We start from the raw sequence: 18,798 nt of genomic DNA on the forward strand, positions 1-18,798 counted from the left end.
TATCACAGTGTACTTTGACCTGTAGCTACAGTAAATCATCACAAGTAATAGCTCCTGTAGAAATGGCATGTTGGAGTCACTGAAATAATGATGTGGCAGCTCCATCCCAGCCTTTGAACAGGGAGGGCACTGAGTGCTTTTGTATGTGTAACAAAAGACTTTGTACTCAACCGCTACCCAAGGGGCTATAAGATAATTGGTTTGTCGTTAAGATTATAAATGCAATTAATAGTTTATAAATCAAGCATCTTGCCACATTGGAAGGCCAGAGATGAAAATAACAGTACTTCATGTTGTTAATATAGTTGTGCCATATGAAAATCAAGTGAGTTAATGGATACAGTGAAGAATAAAAAGAAGACTACAAGGCAGCCAGACATTTTTTTTTCCCCAAGTATATTCCAGCTCGAAAAGACAGTAAAATATAGAGGTTTCCAGCACAGAAACCTGTTTTAAATCCCAGCTCCACCACTTGCCAGTTGTGTGACCTTAGGCAAGTTTCTTTATTTCTCTTAACTTTGGTTTCCTCATCTATTACAAGAGGACCAAAAAGTAGCACCTGCTTCCTAGGGCTGTCATGAGGAAAAAGAGAGAATTCATGTAATGCCTTCAGTCAGTGCAGGCATTAAGCACTAAGTATGTTTTAGCTTTTATTAAGCAAACAATAGGCACAGACTTCCTCAAAGTCTGACTCATTTTAGCCCCATATAACCTTATTTGTTCATTCCTTTAATTTACGAACATTTATTGAGTTCCCACTATGAACAAGGTGCTGAATATACAAGATAAAGACACAACTGCCACCCAGGAGAAGCTTACTCTGAATGTGGATGGCAGACAAGTAAAGAGAGAATTACAATACACTGTGATAAATGCTTGGATAGAAATAAGCTCAGGGGAGTATGGGGTTTGGGAAAGGCTTTCAGAACACCAAGTTGGTCAGTGCAAGGCTTGGTTCTGGGTGCTTTGGGGAGGAAGGGAGTAGAAGGGCTGGAATATCAAGAGGAACAGCAATTTTCTCCACCAAGACCCATAATCTAGCAATGAACACAAATGACCAAAAGGAAAGTAATGAGGGGCATGAGTGAGCTATAAAGTGCTAAGAGGGTTCTGAAGAGGGATGGTTATTTCCAGCTGGCTAGAAGGGTGGGAACTTTGTAAAAGAAAGGGTCTGCAAGCAAAGCCTGAAGCATGGTAAGTATTTTCACAAGTGGAGAAGGAAGAGAAGGATTCTTGAAATGGTGATTCATGTTTGGTTACAGGAGAGTGATGATATAATAATCCTTCTTGTGAGTCCCTTTTTAGTACTTTATTAAAAATGAGCATCATGAATAGCAAAATATTTCATGTCTGAAATTTATATTTTAAAGTATTTGTTTTCACTTTTAGTTTGAATCTAGAAATTTTGGATCTAGAGAAATTTTAGAGATTTGTAGTTTTAACTATAATGATCCCTTTCTGTTTTTCTACTTTAGTTCCTAAAAGTAAGCTTTCATCTTATACTAATATGTTTTTATACATGTCAGTATAACATCTGTACTTTTCATAAACCCACATATGTAATACTTGATCATTCACAGATCAAAGTTTCTTTTCAATTCCAAACATAGTAAGACCATTTTAATAGACTAGACTCAAACCGTAAGAAATGCACAGTTACAGAATTTTCAGAGCGAATTTCCAATGTATATTATAGCGTTCATTCATTACTTTAACATATAAAGTGCTTTTCAGTCGTAGCTATAAAATAATCTAAATGCTTTTCTAAAGAATCAACTCTATCTTAGAAATGCCATACCCCTTCAAAAGCTTCAATTTTGTACTTAATCCACTTATTGATTTCTTATGACAAGTTAATATCACTTATCTAAGTTACATCATTTCATTCTCATAATTTGTCTACTTTCCTGAATTTATCCAATCATCTCTGATGACCTATTGTGTTACAATGTCTTTTGAATTCTTCCTAATTTAATAAGGAATGTACCTTTTAATTATGCCTCTTACCAATAAACATATACTTCCTATATAAAAATTTTTCATAAAAATAGGGAACATAAATGGCTAGGAAATATAAGTGAATCCAATGTCTTGATTTACTTCTGAAACATTTAATTTGCAACTTCTGTTTATTAGTTCTTGAAAAATTCCATTTTCCATAAAAGTAGCAACACCATGATCACCTAAAATAATATCTACTGAAGGAGAGAAAAATATGAAGTTGGAAAAAACAATGTGAAACTCCAAGAATCACTTTTACCTTTCCATGGACTAGATGAAGGAGCACAGGTCTTTGTAGAGCTTCCAAGTTTTCCTTTCTTATGATTTGGGATGGCTTTTTTCCCTTGAAAATGCTCTTCTCTCCTCTCTGTTGATTCACATTTTCGACATTTACATCTTTTATCTGGAATCATGGAAAGAAACCTATTAGAAAAACTTCCTATGTCTGTTTCCATCAGAGTCTCCTAGAAAATAAAATGGTAAAGCAATAAACAGGGTTGGCCATAATTTCTTCTGTCATTCTCAATTCATGATTCATAGGACCTAATTATCAACTTTAAAAGAATGGAGAAGATATTAAAAATTAGGTTTTTGAATTAGGTAAAAATACTGACATCAAGGAAATCTGTGACTTCAACTCTACCTAATACTCTGTAATGGCCTATATGGGAAAAAAAATTTTTTTAAAGAGTGGATATATGTATAACTGATTCACTTTGCTGTACACCTGAAACTAATACAACATTGTAAATCAACTATACTCCAATAAAAGTTTTTAGAAATTAAAAAAAAAAGAAATCTGTGACTTCAAGTCTACAATAATTGTGGCTAGAAGATAGCTCTTTTATGTCATTGTCACTCTCTTCATTTATTTTGAACTGCTGCTGTCTGCCTGCTCTCTTCACTTTCTGTACCATTTGTTTGAAAGGAGCCCTGCCCCACTGTACTTTATTTGTACATACAAAATTAAAATGAACAGTCTGATTACTGAACAAAGAGGTACAGAATGTTTTCTGCAAAATACTGTTCTATTGAGAAATGGCTTAGTGAGGTGGATGATAAAATTTTGATCCAACTTGGAAAACACACACAGCTATTAGAGACAACCAAAGAAGCAAAGATCACTTGATAAATGTATTGCAGTAACACCTCATTATAAAGTATATCAGTAACTGCTTATCAGTGACAATGAAGCAAATCTTGGTCCTGTGTACCTGTTTCACACTGACTTGTAGAAGGAGAACTGACTATACTAGAGAAACTATTGCCTTTAGGTCCTTGAAAAGCAAATGTGGACTCACCATATATTGAAACAGGAACAGGCCCCAGAGGCCATATAATTTGAATCTCTTTGTCAACACTTAAATCTAAAGCATCATAACTGACCAAACACTGCCATTCAGGGGAGCACCTCGTTCTGTCCTCAAGAAGAATGCAGAATAGGTTTACTCCCTCATTGGTAATTTTACCTGTTGGATCAAGGAACTCAGAAAAATTGGAAGGTCACAATTTATCTCCTTCAGTTAGAGTGGTCTCGATTGCTTTACACATAACATGGATTCTAGACTCCTTAGTTTCAGAACACTTCAAATGGATTCTAGTTTAATGTGCCTATTAGTATGACATATAGAACTGGACATCATACTTCAGTTACTCACTCGTATACACCTTCATTTGCCTGCTTCAACAATTTGGAAAGATCAGATCACTTTTGGTTAGCAAAAACTTCAAAACTGTATCTCTACTTATGTTAGTGATGGACAAAAAATTCAATGACTATATGACCAAGAGTACAGACAAGTGCTGTTGAATGGTACACTTCTCAAAGACTGCTGACATCTAATCTTTGCATCTCTCTGGTAGAAAATGCCCACCATAATTTGGATCAGTTGGTCGTCATCACCATCAGGACTCCTCCACAGTAAGATAACATCCACATTGGATGAAATTCGGTAGCCCACGCTGTCTTGGAGGTTTCCTTTGCCCCGATCAAGAAAAACTTCAGTGGAGTACGTGAGTTTGTATAGTCGGTCATTATTTAATGAGAGACCAGTTGTGTGACCTGCATAAAGATAGTGACACAAGTCAAGTCTTAGTTGCAAAGCACCCATCAGGCCAGGGTCTGTGCTATCTAGCACAGTGGTACACAGTGGGAGCTTATGTTTGCTAATGGAAGTAAATTTTTGCTAAGTGAAACATGGTTCTACTTCTCCATCTGCTGAAATTATTGGCTTGAACAACAACAAAAACCACAACAAAGAAATAAGCTTCCATTTCAGAAGACCTTAGTTTGTATTCTTAATCAGTAATCAGATTATCTAAATATTGCCCTGGTTGAACTATAGAATATTTTTTAAAGAAATATCATTGTATTGCTTTAAATTATATGAATATGATTTCTTCCCTGCCCCCCACCCCAGCTTTACTGAGGTATAATGAATATGATTTCAAGTAGAGATGCAGCCAGAGATTGCTTTATAATTTAATAAAAAACATTTGTTATTAACATATCATTTAAATACAAGAGATCAAAGCCAAAGTAATTTTAGTAGTTAGAAAGCAGTCCCTTACACTGGATATTTTGAGTATTTAAATATCCCTCTAATGTACTTTATCCTATTAATTTAATTAGTAAACTTTTAGTATGAATGTACATTTCAAGGCTACACGTATATAAATTTAAATTAGCTATTCCTGAATAAAACGATGTTTTCCTACATAAAATCCTAGCACAGGCTTTAATCTGGCAGGGACAATTTAATGTCAAATAGTATACAAGTCAGTATTATGACCAAAAAAAACTGATATATGGAGGAGTTCATACACTCTCCAAGTCAGTTTATCTTAACCCAAAGAAATGTAAAAGAGTAGGATCAAGTCTTTCCCAGAGATGGCTTGCAGTTTATGGTCATACAAAGTCTTTGTATGTTTTCTATCCATAGCTTGCAGGAGATAGTACAAAAACGACTTCAGTATATATTTTTCCTCAGTGCTAACAGGGTAGCATTGCCTAGTTAACTATATAGGGAACCATACTTTTTTTTCCCCTCAGGACATATGCACATGGGAGAGGGACAGGAAAGGAGGTTGAGACAACTAGGACAGAAGTGAGGCAGCTGAGAAAGGAAGTGAAATGACTTGGAAAGCCAGAAATTAGAAAACCTCTGAAAAGTCTTTACTATTTACTGTCTCTATCACCTACTGTGGCGTCTACTGCCCAGATGAAAAAAAGGTCAAATACATTGTCTCTAATAAACTGTTCTAAGTGTTTTATACACATTAACTTATTAAATCTTCACAAAAACCTAATGGGGTGGGTACTATTATTACCCTGATTTTATAGATGAAGAAATCGAGGGAAACAGAGATTATACAATTTGCCCAAGATCACCCAGGAAATCAGTGGCGGAGCCTCTAACACCCTGTCTGGATCTAGAGACCATGCTCTTACCTATACTATACACATAAAACCTTTAGGTTGAACTCTTCCATTCCTGGGGAGTGAGCTAGGAATTCATTCATTCATTCTTTCATTCAACAAGGATGTACTGAGCACCTACTGGGTAGTAGGCACTTTTCTAGGCTCTGGAGCTATACCAGTTAACAAGCAGACAAAATTTCTACCTTTGTGGAGTTTACCTTTAAATGAGGAAGGGATGGAAAATTAAAAAAGCAAGTACATAAACAAATTATAAAGTATGTTAGAAGTGCTAATGAAGAAAAATGAAACAGGAAAGGGAACTGGGATGTTAAGGGAAAGAGCTTTGTGAGAAGGTAATATTCTGGGCAAATACTTTAGGCTAGCCACATGGATATCTGTGGAAAGAGCACCCCCCTTCCCTCCTTCCCCACATTCCTACCCACCCCCCGCCCCTCCGCAGAGGGAGTAACAAGTTCAAAGGCCCTGAGGAGAGTTCATGCAGGTGTAATGGAGGAACAGCAAGGAGGCCAAAGAGGCTGGGATTGGCTAAGTGAAAGACATAGCAGAAGGAGATGAGGTCAAATAGGTACCCATGGGTGGCTGGGAGACCTGGGGGGACATTTGCATAGATTTAGAATTTGGTTGAGTGACAAGAGGAGCCACTGGAGAGTTTTGCGTGGTGAAGTTATACATGATCTGACAAACCTTCAAGGAAAGGGAATAGGGCGTTTAATAGGAATCAAGAAAAGCCAGGAGAAGGAAGTGTAGGAGGGGGTCTCCAAGTGTGTACACAAAAACAGGCTGTGTCCAAACACTAAGTCAGGCAGAACCTCAGGTATGAGATACAGAAGGCAGACAGAGTCAGGAGAAACCTTGCAGGAGGTGAAGCCTGGGACTCCCTCTAGCCTCCCTGATCTCCACCTCTTCTGCATGTTAACTGGGGACACTGCTGCAGGGTCAAACACTGGCTTTCTGACCAGGAAGATATTTTGGTCAAAGAGGCCTTCTTTTTATGACACCTATCAAATTCCACATAGGGCAAAAAGGAAATACATGTTGTCTTATCTAATCCTCACAGCAAGTCTGAAAGGTAAGCAGTATATGGCAGCTGAAAAAAGCTGACTCCACATATAATCCAACATAGCAGATATGATGCAGGATTTGACGTTGGAATATGCTAAAATTCAAGTTTTGTGGACTACCTGAAGGTGTCTTCTGATTAAAGCAGCTATGAGATCTTTGCAGTAAAGTAGCCTCTCTTTAATTCCAAAGCTTTCCAAACTATCATGTTGTTCTTTTTTTTTTTTCTTTTCTTTTACTTGACTGGTCAAAAGAATGGGAAAAGCGACAATATATATCAGTTCCTGACTATGATTTGGAAGTGATAAAGCACAGGGAAGACTGGGCTTTGTTCTCCTAGAACTTTTTCCTACCTCTTTCAACAGGAGATAAAGCCTAAAATGGTTTAAATAAGTGCTCACGGTGAAGTGTTGTCCCTTTTATCCTTTCCTCTTTGATAATTATTGATATTTCTGTTTCTGTTATTCAGAGATCCGGCAATACTGGGCAGTGGGGGCATGTCCCATTTATACTGGTGACTAAATTTCTGTCTTAAGGTGTTGCTCTGTAGAGTATGCAGAATGGCAATTGGAACTGATGGTAGATTGAACGAGAAATCAATTTTAGCCCCAAAAGGAGTCAGTACCTCTTCAAGGTGCCCCTTCAAGTGAAACTTTTAGTCATGTAAAAGGAACAAAACTCTTAATTTTGAACTTTTTAAGAAATATCTTCAAATATTCTTTAATTAAACTTAGATCAATATAATAGTTCATTGACTTAAGCAAAAAGACAAAATAGAGACAAGTTAATAAAGGTGAGGCTTGAAGAGACCTGCGTTGGTGATAAGGAAGATAGGTAATGGGATTTACGAATCCAACAGAAGACTAGAAGGCCGGAAGTAAACGAGTAGGATGAAGGATAAGGGAGAAAATATGGAAGATGATTACTGTGACTGAACTGAAAAGCATGGTAGGGCCAGGGACTGAGAGAAAGACTGGGAGTGAAGGAAGAGTTCAGGTAACAAGATTAAATAGAAAGTGTATGGGCAGGTTATCAAAAGGAAAAGCACTATAAAGAAAACCCAAAGAAGGCACTGAGAATGGACCCACCATTACAAAATGTGATTCAGAAAAAGTAGGGAAAACCTGAGTCTTCCAAACATTCAGTCAGCATATCAGCATATCTCTTCTAAACAGACCCTTTTCCATTCTAATTCTAAACCCCTCCTCCATCCTCTTTATGGTCCAACCTCTCTCAACCTCCACCCAGATCTGGGGATTTGCTAAATAGTTGCATTGAGAACTAAATTTGAGACGAGTTTTGAAGTGATGCATAACATCCCAAAATTTATAATGGCCTGATTTTAAAGTAAACTCTTCACATGTAGTTCGCTTATTAAATGTCAATCATTGCAAAGGGCAAGGAATCTATAATTAAACCATGGTACTATAATACAAAAAATCACCCCATCTGGGTAAGAGAGAGCTGTCAAGTCCTGTACTTTTTATTCATGGTATTTGGCATAAGCAGCTTATATCATGATGCTAATAATGCTTAAGCATTGGAGCCCTCAATTACCCAGGCTTCTTCCAAGATCCTGGAAGGGGACCCTAGCGTTGTGTACACATGCCATATCTTTTTTTCAGTAACATTTGCAAAAGTAGGATATTTTTGTAAAAAAGTAGATATTTTTTTCTCAAAGATGGAGCCTAAATTGCATAAGCTTCAGGTTCTAAAATTCTGGATTTGCCACTGAAGTTACACACAAAAAACTGTAGCTATCTGTTAATGTTCTAAGTCATATTTCCCTGTATGTCATTGCTCTGTGTGTGTGTGTGTGTGTGTGTGTGTGTGTGTGTTTAAATCTTTAAAAATGCATGTATTTGAAAACATCAAGTTATCCAATGTACTCATTTGTAGGACGGGGGGAAAAAAGAGAAGCCCACAATAACTACTATATCTCAATTATTTTTCTCAAAATAATCATGGTATTGGTTTGATCTCATGGTGTATGAATCATTCATATTTCCAATATTCAACAGTTTATTTGACAGATAATAAAATGTAAGCTCTCTATATAGCAATTCTCTGTCAGATATAATTTACAAACCTTTACTTTTTTCTCATTAAAATTTCTTTTCATCCAAGTAAGGACTATATCTTTAAATACTGAACATTTTAGAATCTGGTAAAAATATATATATTATCTTTAGTTCAAGAACCTAAAGTGTGATTTGCTTAGGTGAAATAATTTAACCCCCCCACCCTTTTATTGCTCCAATAGCAAAGATTGTCTCTTTTCCTCATGCGGAAATTTTCTGTGCAAAAAAATCTTGAGACAAACTTTACCTTATGAAAAAAAGCCATAGTTATCCCAAAAGGCTTTTAAAAGTTTACAGGTGAATTACTTTTTATCACTTACTAAGAGTACACAGTTATTAAAATTAGACCCTATCATGCTAAGTCTTTTCTTAGGCCAACTGGCTTTGACAGTGAGTCCTCTTAAGAGATTCTAAAAAGTGATGATTCTACAGGTGCAACATTGAGAGATTCAAGGTGTGCATAAACTAGCTGATTTAAAACAAGATTCCATATTAATACATTTCATACAGCTTTTTAAAGTCATTACTCAAAATGTTTGCTCTGAAAGTTATCAATTCATGTGTTTTTTAATCAATTTTATCTTAAAATAGAAACGATAATGAGCAACGCTATTTTTCCAAAGATAAGTGTTACTTCTTAAATCTACGTCATGTAGTTTTCTTTTCTGTAATTCACCAACTCTGATAGTCCTATCACTTCTGAATGGAATTAAATACAGCCTTTACCATTTCATTCATAATCCTTTGGCAAGTCAAATGCCTTTTTCATTGGGTCTAATTCTTCTTGATAGCACATTGCTAGGCAACTAGAAGGAAATTTAAGAACTTTTTTTTTTAAATCTACTTTTACAATTCAAATGAAGGAGCTGCATTCATTGAGTGACCAACAGCAGCAGGTAACAATAGTTGGTGTCTTTTTTTCTCCCTTTTAAAAATAAACCATGAATGAGAGAATGAAGCAAGAAGCATGCTAGTCTGAGGGACTGAAACTAAAAGGAACCTCTGTTTTCTTTATGTAGGAATTTGAATTTGCTTTTCATTCCAACCCAGTCATGCCTTCACCAACATTCCAAAGTTACATGGTTTTGAAGATCGCTTAATTTGGAATTCTTTCACTACACACACACGCACACACACACACTTTTCTCCCTCAACGATTAAAATTAAAGTTTAGCAGAAAGCAACAAAAACTTACCTTTAACAGAAGCTGAATATGAGGAAATGAAGCAGAGGAAAAGCACAGCAAGAAGAATCATATTGACTAGCTACCCTCTAATGCATCCAGTTCCCAGCTAGGAGTCACTGAGAAGTGGACTCTTCCAATGGCAGCGAAGGAGTGACCCTCCTCAGAACCTGCAACAATAATGGTTATCTTTGGGGGAAAGGTCAGATTCCAAACTCCAAAATCAGGAACTAAGTTCACAGAAGGGCTCACTATTAATGATTAAACTTAGGTGGGCTGTAGTTTTCAGTCTCTCACTCTTTTTATTTATTTTTTACTCAATAAGAAAAATCAAGAAAATTTTCACTTTTTGAGAGCTAAACTAAACCAGTCTACCATCCTATAAATTTAGAAGTACTGAGGGGCATTCAAGGAAAACTGGTGGTGATACTTTTCTGCTCAGTACATAATTATCATCACGCCTATAACATTAAATGCCTGTCTTCACATTTACCACTTTATGTGGGAGGGTGGTGAGGATTTGCCAACTCAGATAAATTTGGATTTTATTGTCTTGTATGGTCATCTGAATTTTTTTATACCATGTGTATGCTATTATTTTAAAAATCACTCTGAATTTTAGAATTTAAATTTAAAAATTTTAACTTGTACCACCACCAATCACTTCAAAATAATGTTAGCTAAAACATTCAGTTCTGAAACCTAGATGGTTCTCCTTATGTGTGAATCAGCATTGTCTACCATTAACACACTAGCAGGCAATTGAGTTTATCATAATAGACCTCTAGCTATATCTATGACAGGAAACATTTGTCTGAGTCCCCAGACTGGCTGGATGGAGTCCCCTGTGCTTTCTGAATCCCATTTCTAGGAAGAAACTCAGAGGGGGGATTCCAGCCCTTAACACTTTTGCTACAGAAAATTAATTATGACACTTCTCTAAAGTGAATACTCTAGTATGGCTAAGGCCACATTAACTAAACTAACTCTGTCCTTGTAAACTTCTGCAAGAGAAACCTGATATGAATAAAACCTACTAAAATGAGGTGGTTTGGGGGGGCACGTGGGGATGTTTTGGCAAAGGAAGGAATAAAGTGCTGGTGAAGGGCTTTTTGGAATGAACTTGAAAATACTTATGGCCGTGTTTAAGCATAAAATGGGTTCCTAAATCTACCCTCATCTCTCTCTAAACCCTTTTCTAGAATCCTAACCTTAAGCTTAAATCTTCTAGACAACCCAGGTAAAAGACAGTCAACTTTATAGACAGGGCCACAAAATGAAATCTAAAATTTAAAAATCTCACAGTTAAGCATATTTCCTCTCGAAATATATTTTTGTATAAAGAACTGAAATGTAAAAATTGTTTGTCTTTATCATCTATTGAGATTAGAACTTCATTTCCTATCATGTTTTATATATAAATCATGACTAAAATACCTATATAAAAATAAAATATTTGGTTATGACAATCACTTTACATATTATCCTGGGGTAAATAGAAAAGGCCATTCTTAGAAAAATAACTGTTGAAGGAATATAAATTTTTATGAATAGTAGGTATTATAAATACAAGATAATGTGAAAGTGCTTTATTGCTTTACATTTGAATAGATTTCTATGTATTCCCACAATTTTTGCATTATATACATAGTGACATGAAGCCACTATAGTCACTTAAACTTTACATACTTATTTATTTAAATTAAGGACTAGTTTGAATCTTATGAGAACTTTGTATTTCCATTTGAGGCTCACAGCTACATGTTTGTGGTTAGACTATGTGGTGCATGATACATGTCTATTCAGGTAAAGGATCGTTCATTGTCAGGTGTTTACCAGAATCCAACCAATAAAAGGCATATCACTATTGCCTAACAAAATCTGTTTCATTGAGCATTTGCTTTTCACTAGAAAGCTCCTATGAGTCACTGTATTAAGTAGTCATTTCAACATAGGGTGTTCAAATAAGGCTGCTTCTCTTGGTAATAAAAACCATCATCCTTTTATATTTTGCTTGTAACTTTTTACAAAGACATTTGAAAGACTTCTTAAGATTGTTTCACAGAGATGAAATAAGAATGCCAAAGTCTTCATATTCAGTGAATTCTGGGTACCAAAGGAGAGGCATTCTCCTCTGTTGCTCTGTTGATCAAGCAGAGCAAACATTGTATAATATATGTGGGAGATACCTCCAGATCTCATCACAAGTAAATCAGCTATTTACATGGTATGTGAAGCAGGACAGAAGCACAGCACGATACAAAAATAAGAGCTGCCATCTTTGGAACGATTACTATGTACAATACACTATGCTAAGCACTGAACATTTTGTAGTATATCCTAACAACAATCATTTCACACGTTAGCAAAATGATATTCAGATTTATTTAGTAAAATGATTTAGGGACCATAGAAAAACAAGCCTTGAGACCTAGATCCAATACTCTCCTTAAAAAATATTAGAGATAGGAGGTAGAAAGAATTGATTTCTTATGGATGACATAGAATTATTAATTGGGGCTCTCTTTTAGTAAGTTCATCACACTTTTGTATGGAGGCTAAAAGAGCACCTGATTGCTGTTGTTAGATGTTCCAGGCTGAACAAATTGTTCCAGGGGAAAAAACTGATCTGTGCTAGCCAGGTCAAAATCAAATAATAGATTTTAAAACAATGCTATTGCAATGAAATTCTGTTGGTAAGTACATGACACTGTGGAATATTTGCTATACTACTATTTTGCAGTGATAATAAGAGACTATGAAATAAAGACAGCTGACTGATTCCAAAGTACAATAGTGTTTCTGTTAAGTATCAGAGGTTGTTAGGAGTTAACTCATTTCCTAGATTAGAAGATAAATGAACTTCACCCCACTAAAGGTTGGAAGGAAAGGTATTAACCTACTATATATAGTAAGTCAGAATGTATGATAGCTAGAGACAAAAAAAAAAGTCTTTATAACATCAGAACACTTTACTCTGTTCCAGAAAGAACCACGACATTAATGAAAAACAAATTCTTAGAGGGACTCTTCAAGTTATCCCTAAGCGGTCATAATAAAGTCTAATAGTATTTTCAATTCAATGAGGGAGTTAGCATTTTCAAGGAATCCTGAAAAAATATTTTTGGTAGGTTAAGAATACAGTCAGCTTTCTGTATCAGCAGATGTGGAACCAGGGGATACCCAGGAGGGGCAACTGTAAGGGACTTGAGCATCCGCAGTTTGGTAACAGCGGGGGTCCTGGAACCAGTCCCACATGGATACTGAGAGAGGACTGTATTTTTTTTTTTTTTTTGCCTTTTGTCAGTTAACATTTTCTCAATTTATTTGTTTGTTTGGTTTTTTAAAATTTTCACTGGAGTATAGTTGATTTACAATGTGTTAGTTTCAGGTGTACAGCAAAGTGAATCAGTTACACATACACATATATCCACTCTTTTTTAGATCCTTTTCCCATATAGGTCATTACAGAATATTGCGTAGAGCTCCCTGTGCTATGCAGTAGGTCCTTATTAGTTATCTATTTTATATATAATAATGTGTATATGTCAATCCCAATCTCCCAATTTATGGGACTGTATTCTTATGATGTGATGCTGTCTTTCATGCCAAGGCAAAAATTATAGAATACATATACTATTTTTTAAGGTATTCTTTAAGAATTCACTTTGAGAAAATACAAATGCACTAAATGCCTTTCCTTAGAAAGAGTAAACAAGACTTAGGTTTGAAAAGTTTGGAATCTAAGACTCTCCAGAAAGGGTAGTCATTTTCCATAATGGAGTTATTAACCAAACTTTACCTCCACCTCCCACCCCTCCACACACAGGTATTTGACAACAACCAAAAAAATCCTTATGGGTCAATAATAGTCACCCTAAGAGGAGTCTAACTTTACACTAATTTTGGCAGCATAAAACCAAATTTCTAGCATTTAAAGGAGAAAATTGATGGCTTTCTTTCAATGAACTATTGTAAAGAAAACAAACTTAAATTTTGATCAGAATCATTTTATTTACTAAGACATTCCAGAGATTTCCCATATAGACTGCACCCAGTTGTCCTCATTATTAATATCTTACATTAGTGTGGTATATTAATAATTCACATATTAACTAAAATCCTTACTTTATTTAGATTTCCTTAGTTTTAATCTAATGCTTTTTTTTTTCGTTCCAAGATCCCACCCAGGTTACATTAAAATTAGTTGTCATGACAGTTTCTCTGATTTTCCTCATTAAAAAAAATTTTTTTTATTGGAGTATAGTTGATTTACAATGTTGTTTTAATTTCAGGTGTACAGCAAAGTGAATCTGTTATACACATACATATATCCACTCTTTTTTAGATTCTTTTCCCATATAGGCCATTACAGAGTACTGAGTAGAGTTCCCTGTGCTATACAGTAGGCCCTTATTAGTTATCTATTTTATATATAGTCATGTATATATGTCAATCCCAATCGTCCAGCTTGTCCCTCCCCACCTCTTACCCCGATAACCATAGGTTTGTTTTCCATATCTGCAACTCTACTTCTGTTTTGTAGATAAGTTCATTTGTACTCCTTTTTTTTTTTTTAAGATTCCACATATAATGATTTTCCTCATTTTTGATGACATTGACAGCGTTGAAGTGTTCTGCAGGATCCGGTCAGGTGTTTTGCAGAATGCTCCTTTATTGGAGTTTGTGGAATGCTTTTCTCATGATTTGAGTGGGCGTGTAGGTTTGGAGGAAGACCCCAGAGGTCCCATTTTCATCACACTATATCAAAAGTACATACTATCAATGTGATTTATCATTGTTGATGTTGACCTTGATCACCTGGCTGACAAGTGTCGTCAGATTTCTCCACTGTAAACTTACTCTTTTTTTTACCTTCTTTTCCATACTGTACTCTTTGGAAGAAAGTACTAGGGGCGGCCCGTACTTACGGAGTAGGGAATTATGTTGCTCCTCATTGAAGGTGGAGCATCTATATAAATTATTTGGAATTTCTCTGCATGAGAGATTTGTCGCTTCTCCCCCATTTATTTATCATTTTTAGCCGTATAAGCACATGACTATTTATTTTATATTTGGGGTTATAATCTAATACTACTTTTAAATTTACATCTACAATTGTTCCAGCTTCAGCCATCGGGAGCTCTTTCAGTTGGCTCCTGTTTTCCTTTGACATACCCCATCCGTGTGTGCGTGTGTCTGTTTAAGCATTTCCTTCATTTCTGGCACTACAAGATGCTCCAGGCTCATCTTGTGTGTTTTCACCCCAATCCTAGAATCAGCCCTTTCTCCAAGTGGTTCCTTTTACTGAAGAATGGTATTAGAAACCAAGATCTGAGCACAAAGTGTGCTCATCCCTACAATATTGAGTCTTTTAATCCATGAACACAGAGTATCTTATATTTATTTAGATCTTTATTTCCTTCATCAGAGTTTTGTAGTTTCACTCATTTAGGTACTGTACATATTTTGTTAGACTTACACCTTTCTTTTTGGTGCTAATGTTTTCTTGAATTTTAAGTTCCAATTGTTCGTTGCTAGTAGATAGGAAATCAATTGACTTTTGTATGTTAACCTTGTCACCTGTGACCTTGCTATAATCACTTATTAATTCCATGAGGGGTTTTTTGGTTGATTTTGGGGGGATGTTTTTCATAGACAATCATGTCACCTGAGAACAGTTTTACTTCTTCCTTTTATTTCCTTTTCTTCTTACTGCACTAGCTCACACTTCCAATATGATGTTAAATATATATGTGTACTGTTTATATTTCATATTCTTTTCTGAGTTGTTACTGCTCTTCAAATCTTTTTTCCAATCACTTTATTTCTGCGTTTTTCTGTTTTCTGTTGTTCTATCTCCTAGCATTTAAAAAACTTCTCATTTTGAAATAATGGGTTATAGTTTTCATCTATTTTTCTGCTTCATATTCTCTTTTTTATTATAACAGCTTTAAATAGGTTCAATTACTATTCTTTTCATGGTGTATTTTTAGGCTAAATAAGTTATTCTGTATGTGTAGACAGAAGTGGGTAGAATAGCTTTTCTAGCTTCTAGAGCTTCCTTTTCTGATGTTTTCATAAAATCCTGGTCATTTCTTAGCTCTGTCTCCTCTTCTTTTCTCCCACTTTTATCTGGACCTTTTTTCTTTGCCTCTGTTGTCCCTGTTCTGTTCAATTTGGATTCTACTCCCCCAAAGTTTCTTCTTAGTGTTGGGCTTTTTTTCAGGTTCATTAAGCTTTGAGAGTTCTTGGACCCTCACACCCCATGAGCACTTCCAGACCTTCCTGTTCATACTTTTGTACTCACTCTGAAATTAGAGTCTGTCAGTTTTACTGCTAATCTCACATCGATCTCCCTTGCTTTTCAGTGAATACCTGTTGGCAGTTTGAAGTCCTCCCATTCTCATGGCCTTCAGCTGCTCTGTTGTCTTCCCACTATTTCCTCTTACACAGATGCTGATACTAAGTTGGTGGTTTGCTCCCACCTGTTCATAGTTTGAGCTTTATAAGGATTCTTTCTTGTTGTAGCCATGATTTGTTCTTGTAATTAGCGTCGTTCTGCTATCCTAGATGCTCTACCTGTTTTATGAAGAGATTCAGACTACAGTCTCCATAGTCATCTTCCTAGAGTCTTCAATAACTTAAGAGGGGGGAATAAGGTATTTTTTAAAACACTTAAACTTTTTCTATATTTTTGAAGGCAATCCAAATGCAAGTTGAAATGATTATAGGTGATAGGTTGATTTTAGATACCTTTCACATCATTTAAAAGAAATTAGGTTCTTTTTGGCTTTCTTAGCCTCAGATTAATTACCCACAAATGTAACTCTATTCCCAGACCTCCTCAACCTACTGAAGAGTACTCTCAGACTTAATAAAACATCAGAACTCGGCTTAAAATAACTTGTGATGACTGCCCTATGTTTTCAGGCCAAGCATCTTAGAGGATCTCATAATTTTATTTATTACCATATTTTTGTGTCCTAAAATTCTGTTTTTATCTGTACTACAATCTACAGTCCAATTTAACAAACTGGCTGCCAATTGTCTGAATGTGGTCCAAGACATGTTTTGTTTAGCCTGCTCAGTACTTAAAAACAAACAAAATAGTTGCCAACACTTAAAAATCAGATTTCACGTAAAAATCCAGATTTCCGGCTGCTGTTTAAAAAAATTGAGATCTGGGCTTCCCTGGTGGCGCAGTGGTTGAGAGTCCACCTGCTGATGCAGGGGACACGGGTTCGTGCCCCGGTCCGGGAAGATTCCACATGGCATGGAGCGGCTAGGCCCGTGAGCCATGGCTGCTGAGCGTGTGCGTCCGGAGCCTGTGCTCCGCAGCAGGAGAGGCCACAACAGTGAGAGGCCCTCATACCGCAAAAAAAAAAAAAAAGAAAAAAGAAAAAAAAATTAAACACGAATTTTACAAATCAATGAAAATAAGATTATTTCATATTATGATTTTTACTTTCCTGTATTTTCTGAATGCTTTCTATATCTTTGGTTAAACTGTCCATTTTTTGCTGGTGCTTGGTTTGGATTGATACTAGAATCATTTTAAATTTCACACCCTATGATTATAAAGTTGAATAGCTATGTCAAAAGAAAACATTGACCCCACTGTTAAAATATGAGGGTTTTTAAAGTAACTTAACATTTTTGTTTTAAATATCTAAGGATATCAGGTATTAACGCTGAAAAATATATATAATTATTCATAAAACAGATCCCTGAGGGGCAACTGAACAGCTGCTGAAAGTTCTGGCACATCACTATGGCCAGCCTGAGTTTAATGACCTACATGTGAAGGGCTACATATCCAATTACTAATCCTCCCTCAGCTACTCGTTGGCCTGATATGGAGGCAGCTGAAAAAAGATGCCCTACTAACAGATCAGAAATGGATCCAGACTTCTCTGCCAATGCTTAGTTAAAAGATCTTTTGGACTGGAGATAATGAAGAAGCAGACATGGCTTACAACCATGTTACAGCTGACATAGTTTTTCAAGTAAAATTTGATGGTTTAAAGCAAGAGTGACTTCCGTTTTGTAACTAAATTTAGAGAAGTTTCAATTCTTTAAGAAAACTCAAATTCAGAATTTAATTTTCTATTCACTGAAACCTTTAAACATGTTAAAATGTTTTCAAATATTAAGAATAATTTACTTCAGAGTTCTTTCCATACTGAGATGGCAGTCTTCTATTCATTGAGTCAAACAACATTCTTCTATTCAAATTCTGCAATAATCACCTTTTAGAAGTAGGACCAGGGACTTCCCCGTGGTCCACTGGCTAAGACTCTGCCCTTCCACTGCAGGGTCCGAGGGTTCGATGCCTGGTTGAGGAACTAGGCTCCCACATGCAGCAAGGCGCAGCCAAAAAAATAAATAAACAAAACAAAACAAAGGAGGACCAAATTAAAAACTAAATAGAAAATGACAATCTACTGGATTATGTTTCAGCCCTCCCTCAGTTGACTTGATCTATATATAGCAAAAAGATTACATAAGGTCAGGTATTATAAACAATGAAATGTCACCTGACGTTTTGCAAAATAGCATATGTAAAACCGCTCAAGAAATGAATGGAGAGTGAGACTTGCGGTTGTAAGCAAGAAAAAGCTTAACCATTCCGGGTTTACACGCATCTTATTGGGAGTTTGACTCACTTTTAAAATTTGATTTTCCATTTGAGTTGTGTAAAATCATGTGCTACTAACAACCTTCTTCTGGATTAGTTACAAATAGTTTAGGCAAGAGATGCTTTCATCTCCAACACGGAAGAATTAAGAGCCCTTCAACAGTATTTCGCACTTGTAATTTTTAAGAGTAGGAATGTCTTAACATCTCCCGCCATCCCCACAGAAATATGAGTGAATATATGCCGCAGGTATAACCTTGCCTTGAAGTGGAAAAACAGACATCACGCAACTACCTCCCACTCCAGAAACCCTAACTCCAGACCCCGCCCCACATAAAGTCCCGCCCCTTTCTCCGACTGCGGCTACGGAGTTGGCGCAGTTAGCTGACGT

General features: G+C 36.0%; 1 protein-coding gene across 1 annotated transcript in view; it reads right to left on the bottom strand.

Moving 5' to 3' along the window:
* MTTP (microsomal triglyceride transfer protein) overlaps positions 1–9,906 on the bottom strand; it is a 44,348-nt gene extending 34,442 nt beyond the window's left edge. Inside the window, exons 1-3 of the mRNA XM_030865613.2 lie at positions 9,779–9,906; positions 3,876–4,063; positions 2,261–2,404 (exon numbers count right to left, since the gene is read on the bottom strand). Of these exons, the coding sequence (XP_030721473.1) occupies positions 2,261–2,404; positions 3,876–4,063; positions 9,779–9,839 (393 nt within the window). The 5' untranslated portion in view covers positions 9,840–9,906. The remainder of the gene's footprint in view (positions 1–2,260; positions 2,405–3,875; positions 4,064–9,778) is intronic.
* Between the last annotated feature and the right edge of the window lie 8,892 nt (positions 9,907–18,798).

The sequence above is a fragment of the Globicephala melas genome, chromosome 5 (assembly GCF_963455315.2).
Source record: "Globicephala melas chromosome 5, mGloMel1.2, whole genome shotgun sequence".
NCBI classification, from domain to species: Eukaryota; Metazoa; Chordata; class Mammalia; order Artiodactyla; family Delphinidae; genus Globicephala; species Globicephala melas.